This window comes from Photinus pyralis, unplaced genomic scaffold (assembly GCF_008802855.1).
Source record: "Photinus pyralis isolate 1611_PpyrPB1 unplaced genomic scaffold, Ppyr1.3 Ppyr1.4_LG7, whole genome shotgun sequence".
NCBI classification, from domain to species: Eukaryota; Metazoa; Arthropoda; class Insecta; order Coleoptera; family Lampyridae; genus Photinus; species Photinus pyralis.
The window spans coordinates 34,569,949-34,589,838 of record NW_022170738.1 but is presented as its reverse complement, the minus strand read 5'-3'; the positions used below and the strand labels follow the sequence as shown (position 1 = coordinate 34,589,838).

The window sequence follows — 19,890 nt, the reverse complement described above, 5'->3', positions numbered from 1 at the left end:
AAGAACTCGACTCTGACGCTGCAAAAAAAGCTGTCCTTCCTAGTGGCCTACCATAGAAAAACCCTTAAATATCTCCAGTACCCGGGTCTCCTCGCCACACAGTTCTAAAGCTGGAAAGTAGTCCTTCAGCTCACCCCCCTAGTATTATCATGTGTAAGACTCTTTTGAAACCTGATAAAAGGATGAAAGGAAATTGATAGGAACTAAGACACACTTAAAAGGAAATTGTGGGAAGGTTGCGGGGAACCTGAACGGAACGGAACTTCAGAAGAATTTTAAAAGTGCGACTTGAGAAGAATGTTATAGAAACTTGAAGGGTAATTTGAAGAACTGAGCCACGAACTTGGTTTAAAGAAATTGAGAAGTGGACGTAAAAGGAATATTAGAAGAATTAGTGAGGAACTTTCGGAAAGTTTAGGAGGAACTTGACAGATACTTAAAAGCCGGCTTAAAAGGAAATCAAGGGAAGCTTATGGGGAATGTGAAGGAAATCTTAGAGATAGAATCTTGAGCAACTTGATAGACGAAAAACTTAAGAACGAGAAAACTAGAGAGAAATTTGGGTGAGTGCTTCTAAATGAAATCGCGTGGCACTGTCGAATATAAAAATCTAGTCTGAGATATTCATAATAACGAATCCATCAATGGAAAAGTAAAAAAATTGCTCCTTAACTTCCCAAATTTTTATATTACTTACATTTTTGTTTCACAATAATCAATATATTAATAAAATAATAACTTCCAAGGTAGTGGAGGGACCTAGGGCCCAATATGGAATAGTATTATAGCGAATTTTCTAGATCGTCAATAAGGCGCCACCATGCCCCCCCCCCCCATTAGTCAATGGTTTTTTTTATAATTTTAAATTCATACAAAGCAAGAACACATATGTAGATAGCCACATATAAAATGAAAGCAATAAATTTTATGACTGCCATCTTCTGGCTGCGAAACTAATCTATTATCAATACTCACCCCGTATTTGCGTCTTAACCTCAAAAATCACTATAAATGAAATATAACACGAAAAACTACTCTTATTTTTGGAATTGTACGCATAAACACGCATATAATACCGGATGATTTATTATCATTTATGAAAATTGAATAAAATCATAATTTTTGTAAAATCAATTGCAAAAAGCACGTGCGAAATGTTTACATTATTGTTCACGTTGGAACTGCATACTGCAATAACGTTGCGTAGGCAACACACATTGCACAAGTATATTCGAACGTAGGGCGTTAGGCGTGAAAATAATTTGAATTGCGGAATTTTCTTTTTGTGCGTTTATTCGATAAGAGATCAATGTTGCATTTGGATTTATTTTTCAGAATGCGAACACAGGGGTCGATTTTACGCAAATGGAGAGCGAATAGAAACTCCAGCTGGAGGCGAATGCAAAGTGTGCTATTGTCGAGGCGGTGAACTTCAATGTGCGGAAGTAAGCTGTTACATAAGGACGGACTGTGAAGGTCGTACAGTTCCAGGACAATGCTGTCCCAAATACGATCATTGTCCTCCGCGAGGTAATACTAAAGTAATAACACAACACGTACGCATGCTTTACCGAATATTTCAGAACCGATCCTTGACCACGTGCCGTATACGACGCCATCAAATTCTGAAGGTAGCGCCGACCCGTCCTCGCCCAACACGTCTTATGAAATCCAACTAACTACATCCATGACCCATCTTCAAGAAGATTTTCAAACTCCACCAGAGATTAGGCTTATCGATTCGTCAGTAGAAACCAACATACAGGATATACCGAAAATAACGATACAAGAAATAATTCCCGAAATTAAGGAAATACCCATAACGGGGCCACCGAAACGAGAAATAAATCTATTGACGCAAAGTCAGGTTTTGGACGCGCAAATCACTAACAAACTTCACAAGGACGATATAAGCGACACTGAGACTGAATCCAGTGAGATTTCAGAAATTTACCATCACCCGCCTCCCATTTTAAAAATTGGTGATCAACTCCTCGTCCTTAAGAAGGGAGAGTTGATTCCTAGAAAGGGCAGTACACCGCGACCTGTAATTACTGTGATCGGCGCCGAAGGCTTACAGCGAGGTACTGAGGATAGCGGCGAAACACACGAAGTGGTGGTTCAACGAAACGATGACTCCAGGATTAATTATACGGATACACCAACACCATCAGATAAGGTAGAAGCTGTAAGTGTCACAGAGACTAACGTCGAGGCTACAACAGCCTCGTACCAAGTAACTACTGTAGATGTGTCTAATTTCACAAATTCTGATGTTAACACCACGGTGGAGCAGACAGCAGGTGCTTTGGAAAGAGTGAAGACGCTTACTCACTTTGAAGCTACAACCGAAATAGTGGACCAACAAATTTACTCTAACGAAACCACGACAGCTGACGCCCAAAACACTACCGCGCAAGCAGATTCGTCTTCAGTTTCCGTTTCCACAGAGATCTCCCTGCAAGTTCCAGAAGCGTCAGTACCCCTCAACGAATTGTCCAAACACAAACACGACGATGAACTTATTGACCAAAACCCCGAATATCCTCCAATTCCAGACATTATGACCCCACAAAACATAGAAGAGGAACACTCGGACTTAGAGGACGGGCAAGACACAAATAGGTCAGGACATCCGCTTATAAACACAAACGCTTCCTTACCATCCTTCCTCTTGGAAGAAACTGCGCCTTCGGACATAAATCCGCAAGACAACAGCTCAAGGAAGGACCCAACAACGGAGACGGAAGGCTCCAAAGAAACCGTCGAAGACACCTCAGAAGAAAGCGGCGAATTAACAACGCCACCCAGCAGCTATCCTGCGCCGATGCTATCGGTCGAAGACGCCAGCATCGAAACGGTCACAGCAAATTCGTCCGAACTAGTCGAAATCATTCGAGTCACAGAGAACACGCGAATGACACCGGACGTGGAAATCATCGACCCCCAAATGCTCACGAACATGACGAAGGAGAACGAGAGCGACAAAATCCCAGATCGCTCGGTAAAGGAATCGGAGACCATATTCAAGAAACTGAATCATCAGTTAAGTCTTAACGAGAACAGAACGGCGGACAAGGACGCCGAGGCGATCTTCAAGGAGCTGCTAGAGGAAGCGACCTCGTCGATGCCGCCCCTATTGGAAGGGCGCGAGACGGAATCGGATCTCTTTAAAAAGGTCAGCGAGGCCATCGCCAAATACCAAAAGAAGGAGACGAAAGAGTCGCTCGACGTCAGCATACTCGGTATATTAAAGGATTTCTTCAACTCGCAATACAAAAATGAGGAAAAAGCAAATTAGGTCATTTGTGCGAGCACTGCGTGGAAGCTTTGAGGCATGTGCGGTTATGGCTGGGCATTGATTGAATAAAAAAAGATGCGCCGAAAGCGCGTTAAAATCTGTGTTTTTTATTTATTTATTCTTAGCACTGTTACAGAGAACAAATAACTGAACAATTATAGTTGTACATGTTTAAATGTAGTACGTACGTAAAACGTAGCTTAGTTTTAGACTATTAATTTATTATACCTACATAATATTAATTAAAAACCAGTCATAATAGAAGACTTTTAAACAATAATTTAGAATAGCGTTTTTCTATTTAAATTGTTGTTATTATTATAAAATATTTATGTATCATGTAAAATTATACGTAATACAAATATAAATGTTTCCTAAACCGAACATTAAAAGTGAAAGGGCGGAGGACCGATTGTGTAATTGGGCGAACTCACAAATAAGGTGACGGGAGTACACTTTGGATACGTGTACTTTCTAAATGCATTAATTTGCATTGACAATGAATTAGGAGGAAGTAGTTGCTATTAAAGGAACGAAGTTACGTATTCCTTGCCACTTCCTTTTTTTTAATGTCCCGAGGGTCGCGCAATGGAACGCTTTGTGTATCTTCAAAATTTAACGACTTCGTTTGAGGTGGAAATTTTTTTAATTAAAAAACTTGGCTTTTACCCTAACCTCTGCTGTTTCACAGATCAATCCTTACAACAGATTCTAGAGTTACACAAAAAGATTCAAGTAATTAAAGGTTTTTAAATATAATACTTATGGTTTAGTAATTACGCCATAAATGAAAGATGTGATACTTTATCCCGAAAATAAAAAGAGTACAAAATTTTACCTAAATTGCCGTCGTTTCAACCCACCAATTTAAATAATTTACTCGCAATTTGATATCCATTTCGCAGGAACATCACTGGTACCAATTTTAAACACAGATGGTGCCCAGAATCTTCAATATGGCCTCGAAAAGAATGGATTTGGCATCAACTAGAATACATTTTTGTTTATGACGAGTCCGTTTTTATTTCCATTGCACTTGTAGAAGGACAAATAAGGTTGTATTAGATTAGGTACTTATATCCGACCGTTGAGTGAAATCCGACGGAATTATCGCAATCGATTTCTAAAATTCAGCATGCGGTTCTGAGTTTCCCCAAATTTTGGCCCATCTGCGACCTAATGTTCCCCTTTTTCTTCACCCTTATGTTGTGATATAGATATATATATTCAATCCACAAAGAGACTAGGCGCCAAGAGAACTATAAACGGGGGATCGGGCCCATTCAAAGGCCCATCTCAAATTGGTCTCTCTGGTGCCCGTTCTGGGTATACCATCATGTTTCGGTGGCTACGCAGAACGATCATAGGATTTTTCAAAAGCATTGAATATACCTACTGTGCGTAAATTTTAACGCGAACATACAAATCTCCTTGAAATATAGGGTGTCCATTATGTATGGAATCTAGTATATATCTCGGTAAATGTAGAACGTCGGTATACAACATGTTTCTATATGAAAGTTGTTTAACATTCTATTTCCCACAATAATGGCAGCATTCAGTTGTTTTTATTTCAGAAAACAAATGAGTAACGAAAAAAATTTGAATTTTTTAAAATATCAGTACACCTTTTCATTAGGCTCATTTGACAGAGATTTTTTTCTTTTTTTGATGATATAATTCCGTAAGTACCCTAATTCAAGAAGATTTTCCAAAAAAATTAATTACAATTAGATCAATAACATTAATCCAGATATCATACATCAAAATAAAACGAATGAACATGCACGTTCCTTATTAAACCTTGAAGACAAAGCGAAATTAGCAGTAAAATGGTTTTCATCGTAATGAATGTTCAAAATGGTCACCATTAACTGCAAACTGCAAGGCAGTGGCATAATCTATCGCAAAAAACTTGAAATAAAAATTAATTTCTTCTACACGGGTGCTAACGTCATTGAAAAGAGAAAAGAAATCTCTATCAAATGAGCCCAATGTAAGTGTGCATTGATATTTAACAAAATTCAATTGTTTTTCATTATTCATTTACAGTCGATATTTACCGAGATATATACTATATGTACTCTATTCGATACATAATGGACACCCTGTATAATATCAAATACCCCTTACGATATGCAACCAATCTGACCTACTTTCATCTTTTTCAAATGTTTTTCAGTGCACGCCAATATTTAAATTATTTACTAAATTAAGATTCTTTGGATTAAGAGTATTTGGTTTCCGTATATAATTATATTGAGATTTTCGAACAGTTTATATAAAAATCGTCTTCACAAATCCGTACTAAAGAGGAAATGGTCAAATTCCTTCGACATTTCGTTCGTTATTACTTTGGAAAACATCTCTTCGAATAACATTTTTTATCCGGATAGCAGGTTGGCAAATGCGTTCAATTTCAATTTTTAATTTTTTGCATTAATCTCTGTTTTTTCAACTCATGTTGGAAGGCGCTATTATGTACACTTTCTCCGTCTGTTTATCCACAGTGTTCGTGTTCGATATAATACTTCGTTCTTTTTTAAATCCGTAGCTTATAGCTCTGACTCATGAACACCTTGACAATTAATGTAATTTCTTTGACAATTTTAACCATAAGATGCTTCTAGTAAAGTAAATGCATGGAAAATGCGTTAAAGTTACTCCCCTTATACCCCAGGAATATCAGTGCTAAAAAGGGGTCTAGCCCCTAAAAATTGCTCGAGACTTGGAAATCGTTTTAACCCCTTTAAGGGGTCCTGAATAACGGGTATACTTATGAGTTTGCGACGGTTTCTAGGTTGTGCGTCAGATTTGAGAGCCTAAAAAGCGCACATTTTTTGCACTTTTTTGAACATTTCACTTATAACTCGAAAAGTACTTATCCTACAGAAAATTTTACTCTCTTCTTTTCTAAAGAGCATTAAATTATGCTTTCAGTCACAATCGTCCGATTTTTATACAAACTTAGCTCAAAAGTTGACAACCCTCAAATTCTAACGCCTGTAGGTCGAAATGGACTGCACCGATTGAAAAATATCACAGGATAAAACTTGTAGATACTGTAATTGTGAATCAGATGCTGTTTTAAATTTGCAATTCGCTCACTCCAGTGCTGAGATATGAATTTTAATCGAAAGAGTCCTTAGCGCCAAATTTCCGCTAAGGCAGTCCAACGCAGGAAACTTCGTCTGAACTCAAACTCTGCTTCTACTGTGGAAAGACGTGAAACAGTGCGTGAAATTCAGACTCTAGAGACAATGTAGAGTTCCTTGAAGTTGAATTTCGGTACTTCCTCACGGCCTCTTGTCACACGGCTTCCGTTTCCTGCTTCGTTTTCAGAGTATAATTTTCTGTAGGATAAGTACGAGTTTCGAGTTATAAGTGAAATGTTCAAAAAAGTGCAAAAAATTTGCGCTCTTTAGGCTCTCAAATCTGACGCACAACCTAGAAACCGTCGCAAACTCATATACCCGTTATTCAGGACCCCTTAAAGGGGCTAAAACGCTTTCCAGCTCTCGAGCAATTTTTAGGGGCTAGAGCACTAATTTGCCTGGGCTATTAGAGCAAAAACTTTTTTAAAATTGTTTTACTATTAGGCCGGATTAGATTTTGATTGAACCACTCATACCGGGGTCTATTACTGTCAGACCAAAGACAACCGTCACAATTCAAACTTGCTTATTCCAGATTGGAAAGCAAGCAAGGAGCAAAAATTGGTACTCCCTAGAGAAGAAACCGCACGTGTTAAAAATTAGATTATGCATACACAGACATTTAGTGATTTGGAAAGATGTCTTTCATGATCTGTCAATTAACAGCCCCCCCCCTCCTCTACCGATAATCTGGGATTTCTAAAGCACCTATTGATCGTATAATCATGCATTTATTGCGCACAATTAAGCACTAATTATACTATTTTTTTAATTTTTCTACTTACATTATTGGTAATGTTTGTTTAAAATTTTCCTTGAGATGTGTGTAATTAAAAGTTGGTCGTATCATTGAATAAAAAATATAGTGTTTTTATTCAATGGTCGTATATATAATGAATTGACTCATGGGTTTTATTTGAATTTCATGTTTTTATTGTGTAATTGTGGGGTATTATGTAAATAAAATCGGGCTAATCTGCGCAAATTTGTCATACCTGTACTGTTGAGCATTATTTATAGCGGATTTGTTGGATAGATAAACGTTTTATGGGTTTGTAATGTTTAAATTAAAGTTAGAATTAAAATGTTGCAGTTACCCCTTACAATCTTCCAGTAAGGCGAACATTCCCACATTGTAGATATCGTTCTAACCTATTGCGACGTTGCGACCTAATTTTGTCATGTCAGTCTGATCCGGCCATCCGTTTGTCCCGTCCGTGGTTATGGGAAAAAAAGCTTAACCGTTTCCAAATTTGATGTGTACTTCCTATTTTGAGCACGATTTCATGACTTATACAGGAGCCAAAAGCCCAGACAAAGTTTTTTGGTCGAGAGGTTAAATATATCTACTTCTTTTAATTCCAAGGATGACCTAGTCACCATAAAAAGATCAAAATATGTAAAACTCGTTACTTATTTGAAGATTTCATTTAAAAACGTTGGAAAGTTATGTTCCAATCTACAATGGGGCGAGACGTATCTATTCGTAGTCAAAACTTTAAATCCGAATATCTTGAAAACGAATTGTCGAAAGAGAGTAGGTAGGTACTGTCAAAATGAAAATAGGAGGTATATGTTTCGGTGAGGTCCAAACTTTAATTCAGGATCTATATAAAACTGAGTTTCAGAAGAGAGTCAGGTCAAAGGGGAAATAGAAGGTATACCTAAACGAGACGTATCTATCGGTGAGGCCTCAATTTCCAATCCGATCTCCTAAACAGCGTATCGAAAGTGGGGAAAATCCGAATCCGAAGCAAGCAGCGTGAGAATTTCGAATCACTTATTTATCGTTTGAAGGATTTATTGTTTACTGACCTATTGGTTATTGTCAGGTCTCAATGTATCTTCTCGCAAATGTGTTGTCGAATAGTTTAATTGTAGAAGGATGTTCAGTAATGTTTCGTTGATGAGCAAATTCTTCGAAGTGAAACAAGTAACGTCATTAAAAAATCGTAGATATCGGCTTCGGACGGAGTCTCGGTAACTTCAAAAACTAATTTATAAATAAAAGTAACGGTAGCTAATATCGGTATAACACAGCTAATCTGAAGGATACAATGTAATCAAACAGAAATGAATTCTCGGAGTCACAAAAGTAATCGTCAACAACATCGGGTCTCGATCAGTATTTTCTTCGTAGCGACACAGGAATTGTAATAATCAGATATGTCGGAGTAATTTCCAAGATTGTTAATCTCCAAATGTGTTTCCTTAATACTTGCAGTAATAGGAATTATCTTGAAGTGTAGGTAACCAGTAGGCCACAGGTAATGTTGGTATAAGCACATGTTTGGTTTCGTTGAAATGGCGGTGGGATTCTGCCGGTACGGTAGAAACTCATCTAGCGTGCTTGGATTGATAAAATGGCGGTGGAACTCCCCAATTCCTCGTGCAGTATTGAGAAAATCCAAAATTCTGCTGTTTCCACTCAGGAATATCGATGTTGAAAGCAACAATTAAGTAGGTAATAATGAAGAAATTCAAAAGTCAAAAGGTAATGCGTAAACCGAAAACGGCCTTAGGACCGGAAATGCGGCAGCGACATAACAAGAGAAAAATTTCACATATGTCCCTTTACAGGTAGACAAAAATGTGGAGTAACAATAATGGCGTGTACGTTCTTTTGCAAGTAATGGTTCAATGTCGTTTTTGGCAAAGAGTGTGCGCGGAAAGAAACTGCATGACCACCGTCGGCGAAATAAAGAACTATTGTAATAAGAAAGCTAAACAGCGAAAATAAAGAACTAAGGTGAAGGAGAACTCTACTGCAGAAATTAACTTACATCTATACTAGTGGATTACAAAATAAATACCTAGAAGGCGCAATTTCGATCAGGGATATCAATCGATAAGAAAATATCGCTACATGGTGGTTAAATTTTCCGCTCAATTAATGACCTGTGCCAACTGGCCAACTGACCTAAAAAGCTGGTGAAGTCACAAATCAGTTAACATGACTACTTAAATTCCCGCGGCTGCAGAAAACATTTTAATAAAGTTAGTCGCAACTTCACGGAAGCAAGGGTTAATTGCTGCATTAATACTAGATTAGAATTTCAAGTGGGGCGGTGTAATGTTTTATGTGACCAATACAAAGTACGACGTCTTTAAATAAAATGCGGACGACCGAATAAGGAGCAAAGCAAATTAAATTAATCGCAATAAGTGCATTGTTTTGATCGTATTGGGAAATACATGGCACTTTAATCGTGGCATTATTTCGTGTTAGGGCCATATGTGTGGTTTTATATAGTAAACTTGAGCGACAGTAAATTGATTTCGTTAAATAGAGAAGTTATATTCGCACAAAATAAAATATTCTACGTTTGCATTACTTGATTCAAACCGTGCTTAAGTTGAAGGACTTTGACAGCATTTACGCTATTATCAACAAATGCACACTTTGACATCAGGAAAGTTGCATTTGTGTGAATCCAATACGGAAATCTCTTCAATCCTGGCGGAACGTAAGTCAAATTCATTTAACCATACCCCTACGGTTAGGCAACACCCCTTTCAATTTAAGGAATGGACTATGGGAAACATACACAAGGCTCTGTATATGCAACCATCGTTTTACGCAGATGCTGGGGGAGAGGGTTTTTCGCAACGAAGATAATTGCAGGCGTACCCGGTTTCACAATGTTTATTTTGTTTGTTCTGTTTTGAAAGTGCAATTGCACGTAGTAATCAGTTTATTCTTTCTTGTACTGACCATCAATTTTTGAATGTGGCGTCACAATTTGTTATTCCTTATGTATAAAATGCTGTTATTTATTTATTAAAGACGTAGCGTGCACCAATATTTTATAATGTACAAGTGGTTATGCTTTTATATATTACTTTGTAAAATGTGAAAGTACATTATCATTATGATCTGCCTGTATATACGATTAACAATTTACTTCCGTGAAGAGAGTCCTCATACAGTTCCGATTCTTCGCTGTAATACACGTTGCTCCTTTCCTTTATCTCGTGTGGACTGCAGCTCTTGTGTCTTAGAATTACGTGAATGGCGGTCCTCTAACCAACATTTCTTCACCTGTACTTTCCCAAGTTAAATTAATTGTATCCGTTAGTATAAGGTAAGTCAAAATTGCAATGTCGGCTTAGGGGGTCCCTAAGATAATTTAAAACCATCATTTTATCATGTTGGAACGTATAAGGCAATTCTTCGACGAACACATTATTGGGTTTGTACCCTCTTTAGTCAAAAATTGTTCAATGCTTCTCCAAAATTACAAAAATTTTGCAACTTGTACGCCACTTACTCAAGACACTTATAAATGCTGACCCTGTTTGGCCGTTATTATTGTGCTCCCTCATTGTTTTCAGGACTAGGTAGCAGCGACGTCGGAAATATCATATGGGTCAGAGGAAGCGAGCCGCCCCGTCAGTTTATACACAAGGGGAGCCGCGTCCCCTCTAAGAATGAGTAGATAAATCACTCAAAAGCGACGAACACATCTTCTACTGTATGTGCATGCAGAAATTACAAAAAGTGTAGAAGTATAGGGTATATTGAAAGAATTTGCCAGAAAAACTGCGGAAAGGCGGAAAATTTTTGGATATATTTAATTTTTTATACTAGCTTTTCTTTGCAAATGCTCAATAGTGCTATAAATAGGAACAACATTTTTGTAACTTTTGTATGTTCTAGTTCTTCATTATTTTTTAAGTAAAGTCGAGAGTAAAGTATTAATGATCTATGGCTATGATTTTCTCGTTCGAGGCAGGTATCTCCGAGTTGCTCAGTTTCATATAACTACAGACATCCTCCGACACTTTTTTAAATTTTTTTTCGGAACTTCTTTCAAAAATACATTATTTGATTGATTAAGTAAACAGGTTTCAGGGTCACTTAAAAAACCACTGCTTTGCATTAATGCGTATAAGTACAATTTTGCATGGGAGAGACCTTTCGGACTCCATGATTTTTGCCCCCCCCCCCTTCCGTTATTCACTTCCCACGTCACTGAAGAATTCGAAGAATCCAAATAGGAGGAATTTGAAGAAGCCTATGAACCTGGCGGGCCTAAAAAATTAATTCTAAGCATACAAGAAATGAAAGAATCCGAAGAACCTTAAGCATCTAAAGAATTGAAAAAAATTAAGGATATGAAATTAGATGAGAAAAATTCTAAGAATTAGAATATTAGATAATGAAAGATTTTAAAGAATCGAAAGAATATGAACAGTCCAAAGAGACGAATGAACCAGATAAGGTGTCATTACCAAAATTTCAGATCGACAAATCCAGTAACTAGTTTGAGAGACGAACAAGGATCTCTGCAATAGCTACTTTGCTGCAGTGCGTCAGAAACCTTGCCGATTTATGAATCAGTGTTGATTTATAGCAAAATAATCTATGGGTCCACTAGGAAAACGTGAAGTCGTTCAACAAGTCACACCTGAATGAGTGAAATCCTAACTGATAAAGATGGTCAAGTGCGATTAGCTGCCTTCTTTAGGTCAACTGAAATGTTACCGTCAATACAACGATATTATCATTTGGAATTTAGTGCAGAAGAAGGTGATAGTTCAGTAAAAGCTATCATAAGAAGTAGCGATCGTGTTAGTAGAAAGCCTTTATTTTTGAAATAAATTGACCTTTGTGTTACCGATAACCTTCCGCTAAACTGGCCTCGATCATTCGCAAAATGAAACTTGATAAGACGAAGACCTGCAGATGTTGATGAAAATGAAATGGAATTAAATAAACATTAAGACAAATCAGTCATAGTTGCAATTATCGTGTGTTGGCCTCGATACCTTTTACTACGAAGCCGATAGAAAGTTCGCAATTTTGCATAAATCTGGGAAATTTAGGATGTTCATCTTTGCGGGAATCTAGTAAAAGTTTACGAGAACAAAAGTTATTACTCCCAAAATACTTTCTTTTGAGTCAATTTACACTAATAATCATCACCATAAAGTCTTAACCAACACCTAAATAAAAGTAAAATGAAACTTCTTGGGCACGTTAATTGTTGTATAGGTTTAGCATATTTCCATCCAAGTTCACAGGTGACACAATCGGTAAAAGTAAGTCGCGTAGGAATGCCCTCACCACTTTCTTTAAAGTCGTGACTTACTTTTTGCACTTTCATTATTATCCAAATCTACGCAATTCGTCTAAAAACAAAGCTAATGTGCCACTAACGATAGGTATTACGTATGATACATAGAATCACCAATTCTAATGCAATTACGCTAATACCTAACAATAAAACCTCCTAAGGAACAGCATTAATTCAGGTCATCTTCACATGCTCTCGAAGTCCACTTTGGAATATCAACAGAAGGGGACATGAGAAGGAGAAATCTTATATAAGAAGAAATTTGTTAAACCCGAAAGATTAACATTAGTAGTGTCGTTTGGTTAGAAAGGTAAGAAGTGCGATTTGTTTTGTTTGTAAGTGCAATCATCGCCGGCTTTTCAGTTACGATGCGGGTTTTCATTATTTTTGGACTCGTTGCAATTGCCGCGGCTTATCCGCAAAGGGAAGGTGGAGCTTACACGAACGAAGCAATTCGTCAGGCCCAAAACTCACAGTTGATCCCAAAGGATGCACAAATACAAAAGGTAAGCGAGAAGAAGGGCGGCAAGCTTGCATTCTGAACCAAACGATTTTAGGTGGAAGAAGGCATTGAACTTGGGGCTTACGAAAATATCCCAGGCGGTCAACGAATCGAGCTTTTGCCAATTTTAGGCGACCAACTTCCCGCGGAGGTCGTCAATGATCTGCAAGCTCGATTAGACGTAATCGGTCGACAGCATTGATAACTTTTAATCGATGACGTTAGTTGTTAAGAAAATTTGAGAAGAAAGTGTAGTTGTAGTTTTTGAATGTAAGGCTAAGTTATTTTTCCGCGGGAATTTGTGTCTGTATTTTCCTCTACCTCATTGCATGCACCTTCGCCTGTTCGCATCTGTATCTCAGTACCCTATCCCTTTCATATCTTTCCGTGCACATATAGAAATGTGTAGTGATGGGACTTAGCTAAACTGTAATTCTTCCACTAGAGGTGCCAACACTGTTTTTTCGTTTTTTTGTACATAAAGGATCGTTTATGAATAAAAATGTGTGTTATTTAGTAAAACGTGAAAGTTTATCTAATTGATTCAGCATTCATCTCGCGTCGTCACTTTCTCTTACTCGTAAACTTATGAGGCAATACATTTGTTAATAAATGCATATGATGGCCATACAGCATTTGAAATATTTTTATTGGACTTTCTAAATTCACTCGATCACCTTCACAATGAAATCACATTAATTATAGATAGTGACCGAAGAAGGGTGTCAAAAGGAGCACCCTTTGGAGTAGGTACAAACCTTACTCAAAGTTCCGGTCCATTGAACTTCCACTATACAAAATTGTTGGTCTCTCGCTCGAAATTAAGCATTAAATCAGTTACGTAATGAATACTGAACACTCGGAAATAATTACACTAATATGTAGGTACAAACCTTACTCAAAGTTCCGGTCCATTGAACTTCCACTATACAAAATTGTTGGTCTCTCGCTCGAAATTAAGCATTAAATCAGTTACGTAATGAATACTGAACACTCGGAAATAATTACACTAATATGTATGAAAAAAAGCATCGACAATTGGTAAAAACGGATTTTTAATAGTGCTTTATTTATCAATGAATTAAACGATTCAAAACAAATACGTAGGTACATATACGTTACTACGCTAATATCAATAATTCTCGATCTTCCTATTTTTCCGCCTACTTCTTTTTTGCTACCCTTGATATTCACGGGTTTTCCACATCCTCCCCGGCCCCAGTGATTTCCAAGGGAAATAGTAAGTTGAAATGGGCCGTCTCAAAACGGTCTGGTCGGCAGTTTTCACTTCACAGGCTCTAACTCTTCCATCACGTCCATGAATAACTTCATTATTCGGACTAACTTCCAAAGTAGTCTTGGTACGTTACGTCAATGTAGCAAAGCACATTCCAACTTCTATCTTCTTAGACTGAACTGATGTTGATTATGGAACATCGTGATTGTGCAAATAGTTATTTGACCAAACCTTCCAAAACTTTCTGCGTTAACTTGTTACGATTTTTCCATTTTTGCAAATTTGGTTTCTTTTAATATCGGATGGTTGTTGTTGATATGAAATCCACATTCGTTACTACCCAAAAGGAAATGTGCTGGTGTCAAAAACATTAAATTTTCGGGCTGATCATCCAAGTAGGTAAGCGGTCTCATATTCACCGTAGCTTCAATTTCTGAAATGATGGTTTGTAGTTCGTCACAATCAAGGGATTTCTTTCCAAGTGACAATTTTAGAGCATCTTTTACAGTTTTGACCATTCGTTCCCAAAATCCGCCCCACCACGCGGCGCGCTCCACAATAAATCTCCATTCAATGCAACGTCCTGTGACAAAATTTTGAAATTTATCGGTGCAAATTATTTTGTATAATTCTTTCAATTCTAAAGCTGTTCTCTTAAATGTTTTCGCGTTGTCTGAATAAATGATATCCGGAACTCCCCTTCTTGAAATGAACCGTCTAAATGCGTTAATACAGCTCTCTGCTGTTAGATTAGGAACTATTTCAAGATGTACGGCACGTACCACAGCACACGTTAACAGCATGATGTAAGCCTTTTGCCGCCTCGATTCGTTGATAATGTATAGAGGTCCAGCGAAATCTAGGCCCGTTACCTTAAATGGTTCTGCTGAAGACACCCTACTTCTTGGTAAGGGTGCAAAAGGTTCATTGCCAGGTTTTGCTCGTAATCTCTTGCAAATTATGCATTTGCTCAGTATAGATTTTACTCTTTGCCTGCATTGTAAAATCCAAAATCGTTTTCTTATATGTACCATCGTCACGTTTACTCCACCATGCATTGTGGAAACATGAGAGTTCGAAATAAGTTTATCCGTTAGAAATGACGTTTTAGGTAACACCACAGGATATTTCGTTTGGTACGGTAAGGAGCTTTCCTGTAAACGGCCTCCTAATCTCATTATATCGTCTTCATCAAGAAAGGGACTTAGCGTTAAAACTCGAGAAGAGGGTTCAATTTTTTTACCTCGCCTTAGGTCAGCTATTTCACTTGAAAAATGCTGTCCTTGAGTTACCTTTATCCAATATCTTTCAGCCTCCTTTAACTCTTGAGCCTTCAAGCTTCCAGTTCTTTTGTTCTTTTTATTTCTTAGATTATGGTAATATCTTTTAACATAAGCGGTAATGCGAAAGATTTTCTCCAAACTACTAAATCTCTCAAGTTTGAAGATTGGTTCGTTATTCTGGATTACTTCTTCTCCTTGTACTAGCAAAACAGATGCTTCAGATCCTATCGCGATATCTTCTTCAGGCCATTCTTCTGGTTTAAATTTCAGCCAATTAGGTCCATGTTTCCAAACTTCCGATGTCATAAGACCTTTAGATGTTACACCCCTCGTTAGTAAATCTGCTGGATTCTCTGCCCCTGGACAATGGCGCCATACTCCAACTGAGTTCTTCTTAATTTCAGTTACACGACTGCGAACATACGGTTTCCACCTGTCAGCTTTGCCCATGATCCAATATATCGTTATTTTCGAATCTGTCCACAAAGTGCAGGAATGAAATTTAACGTCAATATTTTCAAGTATAAATTTCTGAAGTCGAGTTGCACAGACTGCCGCGGTGAGTTCCAGTTTTGGTAACGTTAAGCTCTTATCTCCCTTTTTGTCAATTGGAGCTACTCTACCCTTAGACATGATAAAGTTACATTCGACTTCGTTTTCGTTAACTACTCTGAGATACGCCACTGCTCCATACGCCTTTGGGCTCGCGTCCGCAAAAATGTGAAGTGAAACTTCGGAGTTTCTGTCTTCGAGTGCACATCTGGTAAACGAAAAATGTTTCAAAGATTTCAGTTCAAAACACCATCTCAACCATTCATTGGTGATATTATCAGGTGTGGTTGAATCCCAGTCGACCTTAAGTTTCCAAATTTCTTGGAGCAATATCTTTGCTCTTACCAAAAAGGGACTCATAAAGCCAAGTGGATCATAAATTTTCGATACTATTTGTAGCACCCCACGTTTCGTTATAGATTTATTATCGATTTCATTTAAAATTGAAGTTATATCTACTGCTAACTCGTCATCGATATGGTACCATAAAATTCCAAGTACTTTCTTGGCATTAACGTTTTCCTCGCATTTCATCAATTTTCTGAGCGAAACGTTATTGCTGTTCCACTTACGTAAATTCATATTAGCCTTAGCTAAAATTTCTTTAGACTCTTGGTAAATACGTTTGGCTTGAGTTACGTTATCAACTGCTACTACCAAGTCATCCACATAGAATGAAGACCTCAGAATTTCGCAAGTGTCTGCTAGATTTTCCGGCTGCGATTGTAAAAGTTTCTTAAGTGTAACCGCCAGCAAGAAGGGACTGCACTTAATCCCAAACGTTACACGTTTCATTCGGTATTTTGATATTCGTGGAAGATTATTGACGTCATCAATAGGAACGCTATACCACAAAAAACTGTGAGAATTACGATCGCGTTCTGCTATAGCGATTTGCAAGAAAGCTTTCTCGATATCGGCTGTAAATGCAACTCGTCCGACACGAAAGTTCATTAAAATTCGTAAAAGAAACGGCACTAAATTTTCGCCTTGCAAAAGTACGTCATTTAACGAAGGCATACCAGGGGCGTGCGCCGACGCGTCAAACACGATCCTTAATTTTGAAGTGTCTTTGTCATCCCGATATACCGCCCGGTGCGGCATAAAATAAATTCGAATGTCATTTGTCACTTCCGGTAAAAGTTCGGCACAATCATTGTTCATGTATTCACGCATCGCACAATCGTATTCCCGAAGTTTGCCGCGTTCGTTGAGTTTGCGCGTTAATGACTTTAGCCTATTGAAGGCACCGTTAAAGTTAGAATCAACCCGTACGTTTGGCTCTATCCAAGGCATGGCAACACAATATCTATCGTTTTCAAAAGTTATATTCTCATCTAAAAAGTGTTTTGTATGAGATTTGTCCGTCACGTTATCATTGTTTATCCCGATTGTTTCAAGAGTCCAAAAGTTTTCTAACCCGTTACCAACAGTCTCACAATCGAGCTCGCACTGTACGTGTAAAATGTTCGCCACGTTAATCCCGACCGAAAACGCGTATTCGTTAAAATGTCCGCTGCCTACACCGTGAATTGTTCAACCAAATTTGGTTTCGATCGCCATCAAGTCTTCAGTGATTTTCTTCGTGTTATTGGTCACTATCTTCCAATAAAAATCAGAACCAATTAAAAGCGATATTCCATGATGAACGTTAACGTTAGAGTCGCACAAATCCGCTAATCGATAATTTATGCTGAACTCATGTATCAATGGTTCTTTTAATGACGGTGCGCTCAATGAATCAAAACAAATTTCGGGCACTTCAATCGCGTTGATAGTCACCTCATCGTTAATATACTCGCTTTTCAACGTTAATGATACTTTTCGACATAAGCGAGCCGGAGCCCTTTCAGATTTTCCAAAAGGCATTATCGATATTTTGTGTGTCCCTATAACAGGTAAGTTATGCTTTCGTGACACACATTCTTTGATAAAAGTTAAATGGCTACCTCCATCTATAACCATACGTAAAAAACTCTTAGGTACGCCACTGTTCGTTATTATTTGTGCACAAGCGGTTTGTAAATAAATTATTTTGCCTAAGCACCCGTTCGCTAACAAATTTGTCGACTCAAATTTACTACTCGATGCGTCATTTTTCGTGGATTCAGTTACAGTTGCAGATTTCTTCTTATAATCTGGATCACACATAGACGTTGCGTGTTTCGCTTTACACTTTGCGCAAGATACATTTACTCGACAAAACCTTGAATTGTGATTCGACTTGGTACATCGGAAACAGCACCCTTTAGATTTTAAAATCTCTTTCTTTTGCGCCAGCGTTATTTTGCTATCACAATCCATCGCGCCATGATCGTTAGAGTTGCAAAACAAGCACTGTTCTTTTACAGATGTAAGCAAACCTGCTGCTGTGCACGTTTTATCACTAGATTTCTGAAATCTATTTTTGTGAACTGAATTTTTCTCGTTACTTTTAGGCTCATCTTCCAAAACTTTAGCCTGTTCAATTGATTCTACTTCTAACTTAATAAAGTTTAAAAGTTGAGAAATTTGATGTTCATATGAGATTTCTTTAGAACTTATGACACTTCCAGCAACAGACTCGTTATCATCATTATCATTAGTTGTAACCTGTCGTTTGAGGAATTCAGTTCTCATAGTAAAGGGTAGTGCTTTTAATAAAATAGATTTCACCATCATCCCATAATTTTGTGGAGACACTCCCAGCGTCTGCAGAGATCGCGTTATTTTTGAAGCTGTATTGTATAATTTTCTCAATGAAACATCATTTGTGGTTTTGACTGGAGTTAAAGCTAACAGCTGTTGAGTGTAGTTATCGGCAATTTTTTCGTTATTTCCGTACTGCTCCTTTAAAAGCTCAACTGCATCTTTATAGCTTGAACTACTGGACGTTAAACCTTGAACGGTTATTGAAGCATTTCCAGTTAAAACAGACTTTAAATATGTAAACTTAGAAGATTCCCCTAGATCGTTATTATTGTGAACAGCAGTCTCAAACTGCTCCCAAAAGGCAGGCCACATTTTATAATCACCGTTAAATTTTACTAATTCTAATTTGGGTAATCTCACCGCCCTTTTGGTTTCTGCCCTTGTAGAAGCTGCTCTGGCTGCACGTCCTTCGGCTGTAATGGACCCCACGTCTTCTTCGGCGTCGACGATGCTGGCTGCATATTTTCCACCCGCGCTTGATAGTTCGAATTCCAACCTGGCAATCGCTGCAACCGCCTTATCTTCGTATTCGATAATTTTCTCGCACTCTGATTCAATCTTATCGACGGGTATCTCACTTGCTACTTCAATATTTACGCGTTTTAACGAGTCGTTCACCGATTTCAGTCTGTTAATTAAAACAATAGCTTCCTTGTGGTCAACCGGCGCGTTATCATCAGACATTTCGTTAGCCCGATCCACAAGTTTCGTTAGCTGCGTCCGATACGTTTTCTTTAGCGCTTGATTCATGATATGCTTCCGTTAATGCACTATTTTTGACAAACAGTTCACGTTATGACGTTAATTAAATTTTTACACTTTAACTGTCAATACCGGCACGTCCGTTAGAAACCGAATTGTCCGTTATTAAAGTTCCACGATTCACTTTCCTCTTTCCCGGGTTTCGGCACCATGAAAAAAAGCATCGACAATTGGTAAAACACGGTATTTTAATAGTGCTTTATTTATCAATGAATTAAACGATTCACAAAACAAATACGTAGGTACAATACGTTACTACGCTAATATCAATAATTCTCGATCTTCCTATTTTTCCCGCCTGCTTCTTTTTTGCTACCCTTGATTATT

The 19,890-nt window shown here is 37.9% G+C and overlaps 2 protein-coding genes across 2 annotated transcripts in view; both read left to right on the top strand.

Moving 5' to 3' along the window:
- The window catches only part of LOC116176198, a 55,988-nt gene extending 52,687 nt beyond the window's left edge, over positions 1–3,301 (top strand). The window contains exons 5-6 of the mRNA XM_031494678.1: positions 1,336–1,530; positions 1,584–3,301. Coding sequence (XP_031350538.1) covers positions 1,336–1,530; positions 1,584–3,301 — 1,913 coding nt within the window. The remainder of the gene's footprint in view (positions 1–1,335; positions 1,531–1,583) is intronic.
- A 9,394-nt stretch (positions 3,302–12,695) lies between these two features.
- LOC116177147 lies at positions 12,696–13,560 on the top strand. The gene is made up of 3 exons (XM_031496030.1): positions 12,696–12,846; positions 12,900–13,042; positions 13,094–13,560. Exons 2-3 carry the CDS (start codon positions 12,905–12,907, stop codon positions 13,238–13,240), a joined length of 285 nt encoding a protein of 94 aa, XP_031351890.1. The 5' UTR covers positions 12,696–12,846; positions 12,900–12,904; the 3' UTR covers positions 13,241–13,560.
- The last annotated feature ends 6,330 nt before the right edge of the window (positions 13,561–19,890 follow it).